The sequence below is a fragment of the Phoenix dactylifera genome, unplaced genomic scaffold, assembly GCF_009389715.1.
Source record: "Phoenix dactylifera cultivar Barhee BC4 unplaced genomic scaffold, palm_55x_up_171113_PBpolish2nd_filt_p 000713F, whole genome shotgun sequence".
Lineage (NCBI taxonomy): Eukaryota > Viridiplantae > Streptophyta > Magnoliopsida > Arecales > Arecaceae > Phoenix > Phoenix dactylifera.
In genome coordinates, this window is record NW_024068092.1 from 231,497 (window position 1) to 240,651 (window position 9,155).

Sequence of the window (9,155 nt, forward strand, 5' to 3'; positions counted from 1 at the left end):
GGTGAATGCATCTTTACCCACATGCTGAGAAGCTATTTCTATATTTCGAACTTGTGACATTTAGGTCAAACTAGAACAGCCTTACAATTATGCCAAGGCTTGCCCTTTATGTTAAGCAAATAAAATCAGTTGCTAATAACTGCAAACATTAAAAAAATAATAATCTTAACTTCAAAAACATAAGCAGGTCCGAAATGTCCAATGCTTTATCATCAGTAATTTGATATTCACACGCGAGAAAAGGCGCATTGCAGATTAACTATCTAATTCTAGCTAGTTATGAAATTCATATGTTGCAAAAATGATATTAGAAAGACATCAAATATAATTTCACCACTCCCATGTACTTCCAATTGTATCCCCTACTGCATCCTTATCAAGTCAATGCTTTGAAGGTCCCATGAGATCATATATCATAGATTACAGAAAGCATCCGAGCTACGAACTCAGTTATTGGATGTATTCCTCTAAATATGATGGATTTATATATCATATTTATAATAAATACAGATACAATCTTTGCATTTCACAGGAAATCTAAGAATGAATTGGTTACAAACCACTAAGAAGCTACTACACCAATTCACTGCAAGCAGGTCAACTAGCATGAGGAAAAAAGACTTCTAGCGAGTATCTAGTTCGGACATTTAGTATCATTTAAATAATAAATCAAAGAGACCACATTGTTAACAACATATACAACATAGTAAAGTTGCCTCAAAACTTAATAAGTTGGCATTGTTTCTTGATTGATTTTCCATGAACAATACCATAATCCAAATTATTCAGAATTCAATATCAGATAATACACTTGGTTTAAGGAAACAAAGATTATTAGTAGCCAGATGACCAATAATAATATATAAAAATAAAATAGATAAATGTAGAATCTTGTGGCGCTTAGTCAAAAAAAATGCCATTGTAACCTACTGAAGAAAAAAGTAATGATCACTAAGACAATAATAACACAATTTTGCTGCATGACAACATCCAAGCCTTGCAACATCTTTTCAGGTCTGGCTTTCCAAAGTCTTCTCCATCATACAATTCAATGCAGCCTGATCCTCAATCACCATAATGTTTTTCATATTCTTTTCAAACATTTTTTTGCCTAACCTATTTATGCCTTCCAGTCATCTTTCGTAGCCATTCTATAACTTTCAAACCCTACTCCATTCTAAAGCTCACTCTCCCAATGTACATGACAGTGCAGTTGGTATATAACTTTATCTTCTCCTACTGCAGCTCCTAAATTTCCTCCAACATATTCAATGTAAAGATGATAAAGAAAAGAAAGCACCTCCATCTTTGTACAACCACCACTGCCCTGCCCTGCACTAGTAATACTATAATAGAAATATTAGATAATAGAAAAGGAGACAGCCCATGATATTTGACGACTGGCTGAGTAAGAAATATTTAAAGAATTTGGATGTTTTCTGTGTATAAACTAATATCAGCAACTTCTTTCAGCCAGTTTTGCTACCGTAGACAACAGCCTAGGACAATTCTTCATTAACTTTATACATGAATATCCATGATTCATTCTCTCTTTTAGCTAGTCTCACAAATTATGGCCTAAGCAAGAAAACAATCGAATGTGAGGCGATGACAATATTAAGTTCAACGCTTATCCATTGTCAAGCCACACTAAACCACATACTATATACTCATCATCATATCAACCTTTCAAAATTATTTTGAATTAAATGCTTCTACAGTACCACCCGATTCATTGCTAAACAGGATGTGAAAAAGGAATCTAGAAACCATGCTATACATATGTACAAGTTGATCAGACAGAATGTGTATCAAATATCATTTTTTTTTTTGCTTGAGATCTTCAGGTTATATAACTAGGTTTCTTTAGGACCTGTTTGGATGGCCAACCAGCTTGTCTGTGGGAAATCTCTGATTCAATTGGAAACATGGGAAGAGAAGAGGTGGAACAAAGAAGTTGACGGGATCATGGGATTGCAATGATCAAACAATCCCAAGATTTTTGATAACGGAAATCTCCAATAAAGATGGACTCGAGAGTTTGCCAAGATTATGACATAAAAGGATCCATTGATTCTGTCAACATCTTTCCTCCTCCTTCCTTTAGTTAGCAATGGTTGCTCATATGGGGATATCTGATGGATGCAGAGAATGGGCATCCAATTAAACTCTCACGGTAATTATTAACATCAGTGATTCGAGATCACGCTTATGATATGTGTGTGTGTCTAGATATATGCATATGTATATATGTATATTAGTATGTATGTATGTGTGTGTGTGTATATATATATGTATGTATTCATATATGTGTGTGTGTGTGTGTATGTATGTATTCATGTATGTGTGTGTGTATGTAACATATATATGTATACACACACATACATATATACATACATACATACATACATACATACATACATATATATATATGTATGTATGTATGTATGTATGTATGTGTGTGTGTATACATATATATGTTACATACACACACACACATACATACATACATACATATATATATGTATGTGTGTGTATGTATGTATATATACACACACACACACACATACATACATACATATATATACATACATACATACATATATATACACATACATGCATATATATATACACACACATACATACACACATGGATATATGTATGTATGTTAGTGTCCAAGTCATTATAAGACATGGAAATGTGTTAGAGACACATTCCAGATACCGTCACACAAAGACGCCCATCAAAACATATGATCACATAATTCATCCAATCATGAGTTCAAGCCAAGCCAATACAACATGAATTGGACTGTTGAGTACAAGAAACTGATGACAAAATGTTCACACCAATCCAAAAGGATTGTTTTCAGAACAATCTAGAAAAAAAAATTTGCTTCCCAAGTAAAATACCAGAAGTTGACTCTAGCATAAATAGAAGAAGATAAACATGTTTCAATTGTGCCAGAAACTCATTGAGGAGGGGAATAAGGGGAATAAAGGTTTGAGTACTTCAGGAGCACTGAGTATTTCTAATACATTCAGGAAAATAACATGCAAGAAAGAGGGGAACAAAGATAAAGACAGAATAAGGAAGTAAGTAAAATCTTATTATTGACATGAATCTAAATACAAGTCCTTGGACAGAAGATAGCATTTAAAAAACTTCTTTACATCAATAAATTAGAGAGAGAAATAAAGTATGAAGTATCTCAATATTGAGGTGTTCTTGGTATAAGTAATTTGCAAAGGAGATAGCAATCAAAATAGATCACTCTTTCTATCAATAAGCCGTCAAAATTGAATTTCTCTGGAGGCAGCAGAACTGCATGGGATGGGACCTGCTGAGGTTGATTTGATTATCAAAATAATTATTTCTTCAGTCAACAATGATATACTAAATGGAGAAATACGGTGACACAACTAAACATCACAGATAATACTTCCATTGATCAAAAACTAACAAAGCTACACATCATACTAATATAATCAAAATGGTGGCACCTTTTTCTTTTCCTTTTTTTTTTTCAATTTCATCACAAGGGTAGGAAAAAATAAGAATCATATAAGGATACTCTGTGAAGCTAAAAGCCCCCATCAAGGATTCAGGAAAATCTAAAAAAAATGTAGCCTCGTCAAATTATTAATCTACCATTCTCATGCATGTCCCATAACTTTGAAGTCACAAGCGGGCTTCCAAATGCATAATAAATGAGACTGTAGAAAAAAAAAGGCATAAAATTCAAGAGTTACATAGACAGGAGATCTCTAATGAATCTTCAGTCCAGTTGGAATTCCAAAAAAGATAGAAATTACCCATTAGGCACAATCAGTGATTTATGCCCTCGAATAAAGCCAATCTTTTGAATCCTTCATGTCGAGAAGTACGGTATAGTTGTCATAAATCAGACAGATCAGCAGCCCATCACAGCGCAGTTATAGACAAAACTCCCCGACTGCTTGCTGGCAATGATATTCCACTCTGGTGGCCCCTCATTTGGGATCCATGAATTGAGCTCAATTGTCCCTCCCATGGATCCCCTTGGTCCGCCAATCACAATTAGCCGCTCGCCACATGCCCTGAAGGCAAGCCCCCAACCGTTCATTGAAACAGATCTCTCAGGCAATTTACCTAGAGTGATCCATGCATTGTTCTCCTTGTCATACTTTCTTACTTCCTTCTCAGCATAATCGGCTGCATAAAGCTCATTGTTCACCACAGCTACAAGTGGGGGTGCACCACTAGCACCATTTAGCCCAGCAGACATATTTGGAATCACCGTCCAAGAACGTCTATTCAGATCATACTCTTCCCCGCAAGTCAACACCTCTGTATTGCTAGCCATTCCACCAATTACATAAAACTTTCCATCCATGAAGACCCCCGAACATAACTTTCTTGCTCGATTCATAGCAGGCAGAGTCTCCCAAGTCTGTGTCTCAGAATTGTAAAGCTCTGCTGAGCTAAGTATAGTACCCTGAGCATCGGTGCCACCAGCTATAATAGCCTTCTCTCCAAGGCTAGCAGATCCAAACAGGCATCTAGGTGAATTCATTACTATTCCAGGGGACCAGGAGTTAGTCAGCATGCTATATCTCAGTACAATGTGGGAAGTTACCTCCTTTCCAAAAACAAGGAGCTCGGTGCCCACGGCAAGGGACTCCTTATCCGAGCACATGAAACATTCATTAGGAGGCATCTTTGGAATGGCAATCCAGCGCCCACGGTAGGGATCATATGCCTCCCATTCAAGGACATTGCAGGAGAAATAGACCCAGTGCTCGGTGATCCCCATCTGCCGTCGTAGCTTATAAAGCACACCGCTCCGAATCAGGGAGCGGAAGCTCTGGTTCAGGGATGCGATGACACCATAATCAGAGCGAGAGCATCGAAGAAGGCAGCTAATTGTGATATCCCTTCCGAGTGGGTTGATGAAGGAATTTGCATCATCATAGTCTCCATCGCTGCCCTGGCGATCAGACAGATCGAGGGCATGTTCCGTGTCTGTGATATCAGGGGTATCAGGACACTCTGGTGACTTCTTCCTCTTGCCCCTATCACCTTGCTCTTGTTCTTCCGATTCCTGGCTCGGTGGGCGCTTGTTGCTTGAGGACTCAAGGAGGTGCTGAGTCATGTAAATCCACTTGGATTCTTGCTCACAGGAGCCCGGCACTGCTCTCGAGATCAAGAAGGACTGGCCGTCCAACATGTCGCCAGCTCCCAAACCAAACCGAGGGCTTAAAATTGCTGATCGATAGCCCCCGAAACTTCCCTTCCTCCCTCCTAAAGTATCAATCCACCATCCGAGAAGGAAACACGGTACACTGATGGTTTGAGCCTCTAATGGGACTACAAAGGAAAAAAAATACACGCCAACCAGACTAAAAAAATGATTCCTTTCAAACTTATTAGTGAGAGGAGATCTAAAACCCTCCTATACTGATGGAATTCATGGATCAGAAAAGCAAACAAAAGGCATAAAAATCGAATCTGTCCGAGTATTTTGACGCGTCCACCACCCAGAATCGACGAATCACTGATCCGGAAGGCCAAAAATGCTACCTTTCAATCGAATCAGATCGATCTCACGAAGGCTTCATACCAAAAAAGCCAAAAAAAAATAATGATCAAAACATCGAAAAAAGAAACCAGCTCAGAAATTTGCCAAAGGAGACGAATCAAAGGACCTCGAGGCACGAAGATTACCACAAGAAGATCTCGCGATTTCCGCCAAAAATACGCAGAAAATTAGTCAGCGAAACAGTCCATTTCCCCGAGATTGGATCCCGTAACACTTAAAAAAAATAAATCAAATTTTCAGCACCCCAGATTGAGATTAAGCCCCAAAACTACCTAAAAACAAAGAAGAAAAAGCAAAAAACAAAATCTAGCTTTAAGACCAACGAGAAAGAGAGGAGAGCACAGAGATCTCAGGGAGGAAGGAACGGCGGAGACTTACGGATTGGGTTTGGGAGCGGAGGAGAAGAAGAGGAGTATGGGAGAGGAGCCGGAGGCGGAGGCGGAAGCCCTCCCTGTTTGGGAATTAAAATTCCCTCTCTCTTCTCCTTCGTCTTCCTAAAATGCCCCCCTCCGTCTTCTTCCTCTCCTTGTCTTCCAAGCTTCGTCCCTTCGATACTCTCTCTCTCTCTCTCTCTCTCTCTCTCTCAAACTCGCGCTCGAAATCTAGAGCTTTGCGTCGGGCTTCGGGGCTTCCTCTGTCCCTTTATCGCCTCGCTTTTTTTCTCTCTCTCCTCGTTTTTTGTTTTTATTTCTTTTCAACAACTATTTTTTGTATTTTTTATCTTTTTATTCGCCCGGGGGAAGTTGTCGTATTATTGTCCTAGCAAAGCGGAAATATTTTTGTAGTTATGGTGTGAACTGAGAGACACGTACTGTTTGAAAGTAGTGCTGGGCGCCGCACGAATTGTGAGATTCAACGTGGGAGTCGGTGGACTCGGGCGGATCAAAAAGCTTCCGCTACGCCCCTCCTCCGGAGCGGATTCTAGCCGGTCTACGCTTCACTTTGGGTTACGGTTGGTCGGCGGTCCGAAGAAACGGCTTTTGTAATTATTTTTCCTTTTTTTATATTTCTATTTTTAATTTTTTCAAGACGAAGGGATTGGGTGCAGTTTCCCCTACAGCTTCCTTTCTCTTGAGTTTAGGATTTTTTTTTTTTTTTTGAAAAAAGTTTTTTTGGGGGTTAGTTTTTTGTGGGCATTTTGAGGAGGGGAACAGGAGGATATCGAGGGCGGTCCGCTGCAAGACCAGGACTGGGGGGAGGGAAAGGTTCCCCACACGTGCGCTGCAGGGCATCGGGGAATTAGGAGGCGGCTGCACCGCCGGTAACAATAATAATAAAAAAAAAAAGAAATCTTGGGCCTGGAGTTCCCTTTTCTGGGTTGGTGTGTACTTCTAGAGCGTTGTTCCACCTGTAGTGTAACTAAAATTTGGATTAAAAAAAAAAATACCATGATTTATTACTTGGACTCTTGACGTCTGGTTGGTAGTTTAGTCTCAAGTTACGGCTCAGCTATCTCTGCAGACTTTCCTGGCTTTATGTGCTTCATTTGCCGGTCTTAAATTAATAGGCAGTACAATGGGAAGGTAAAGATGACAGCAGAAATGGGTTTGTTGGGTTCAACTGTTCAAAGGTTAAGTGGATGTGGACATGGCTTAGGTTACAGCTAGAGAATGTTATCTAAAAATTGTAGGTATTATACCTGTGCATATAGTGGTCCCAAATACGAATTCAGAGCATTTGAACACATGATTGAAAATAGACAGGAAGTAGTTAATCCATTGGGCATTGAATTAGATGAGTTTGGCATCCTATTAAAGCTATTGAATTGGTTACGATGGAAATAACGCGTGGAATGAGCATTACAAAGTTTGGAAGCAACGAAAAGCAGAGATAATTTAGGAAGCTATAACATATTAGGTAAAAGGTCCTCGCAATTAAACATGTAATCAATCCATTGGCCATCCTAAACATAGCTTTCTACTCAAGAGACGAAACAGCCCAACAATATCATTGCACAATCTAATTTCTTCTTTACGATTCATTGCAAAATCCAAGTAAGAACACTTCTACTAGGTTTAATAGTTGGATGAAATGGAAAAATGACACAGAAGGAGAAGGATAAAAAGGTAATGTCACTCTGAACACTCCTAGGCCCAACCCAACAAGGTTAAGGCCATTTGCTTCCACTAAGCGAAAGAGCCAGGACGGTTAAAACCAACTGACGTCAAAATGGCGCCAGTCCAAGTGGTATTATTTAACCGCAGCCTCCCCCACGTTCGTACGGTACAAACAAATATTGTACATATCCAAAAATTCGAAGTGTCACAGCTCGCCACCTTTCGCTTTTTGTATTCTGGCGGGGTCCAACGCCAGCTACGGTGGTCCCAATGAATGACAGCGCATCAATCCGTCACCGGCCCAATCGGACGGCCACCACTGGGGACCGGCCGTTACCGGTGGACCCCCACCGCCGCTGGTGGACTTTGCAACGCCCGGGTTCAGCCACGCGAATCAGCGCGTCAAAAGATAGGATTGGTGGGTGGGATGTCAAAAGAATTACAGATGGGAATTGGTTGTATGCCAATGATTTCATGATCTATTGCATTTTTCGGATGGACGGCGGGGAAGGTCTATCACGGTGGGCAGGGAGGAAGAGGGTCCATTCAAAAGAGCACACCAATATTGGCCCGCGGTAGATCTACCGCTCCGTTCAAACATGCCGACAACTAAATGATGCCGGGTCGTATTTTTTGCACCAAAGAATCACTTCACATCCATGCAAGCATATGAGAGAAAAATTCTGTGCGAGGCCCGATCCCCTGGTTGACATCGCGAAAAAATATTAATCGATCATTCTTCTGTACGAAAGATACAACCAAAACCTAATGATGTCTCCATAATCTTTTAAGGCTCGTTTGGTTCGCGAAAGCATTTTTCCTTTTAGGAATATAATTCCTGCGAAACAAATTCCTAAGAAGTGGATGCCTAGAAAAGTACTTTTGGCATGTTTGGTTGATCATGGAAAAGTGACAAATTTGCAAAGTGCTTATGTTTGGTTAGCCATCCACTTGCCTAGAAAAGTTATATATAATTTCTATTATGCCCTTAATAAAAATTAGGTTTTTAATGCCTCTTTAATGCTTCTTTAATGCTGAAGGGCCTTTTTTGAGAAAAAGTAAAAATGGAGTGATTTCCACATAGGAATATGATTTCCACATTTCATGGAAAAGTCTTTCCTATGAGAAACATGGGAATACAACTTTTTCATCTCTCTTTTTTGCAAACTCCAACCAAACAAGAGGCATCTTATTACTTTTCCGTTGATCACACTTTTCCTCCTTCTTTTCCCACGAACCAAACGAGCCCTTACATAAATGGTGCACTTACACGAATGCATTAGTAGACGAAGCATGTCTTTATATTTTTTTGTGAATTAGATTTTTTAACATAGCTATTTTGATAAGTAGGAGCAGCGAAGATGGAGTAGATTATGCTCACCAAATCGTGCTAATGCTAATGCTCACATTTTTAGAAGAAGCACGTGTTCGGTTGCTTGGCGATTAGAATTGGTAATGTAACTATTTGATAAGTAGTAGCAGCAAAGATGGACCGCAAAGTTTTAATCCAAGAGCA

General features: G+C 39.6%; 1 protein-coding gene across 3 annotated transcripts; it reads right to left on the reverse strand.

Moving 5' to 3' along the window:
* Window positions 1-3,582: 3,582 nt before the first annotated feature.
* On the reverse strand, window positions 3,583-6,153 carry LOC120106968 (F-box/kelch-repeat protein At1g74510-like). 3 transcript variants are annotated; one of them, XM_039120104.1, is made up of 3 exons: window positions 5,961-6,153; window positions 5,708-5,795; window positions 3,583-5,595 (listed from the first exon to the last, which is right to left on the reverse strand). In XM_039120104.1, the coding sequence occupies exon 3, from the start codon at window positions 5,208-5,210 to the stop codon at window positions 3,915-3,917; it is 1,296 nt and encodes a 431-aa protein (XP_038976032.1). In that variant the 5' UTR covers window positions 5,211-5,595; window positions 5,708-5,795; window positions 5,961-6,153; the 3' UTR covers window positions 3,583-3,914. The 3 variants fall into 3 exon arrangements, with proteins under 3 accessions (XP_038976032.1, XP_038976031.1, XP_038976030.1); XM_039120103.1 differs by having other exon boundaries at window positions 3,583-5,795; window positions 5,961-6,152; XM_039120102.1 differs by having other exon boundaries at window positions 3,583-5,854; window positions 5,961-6,152.
* Window positions 6,154-9,155: the final 3,002 nt, after the last annotated feature.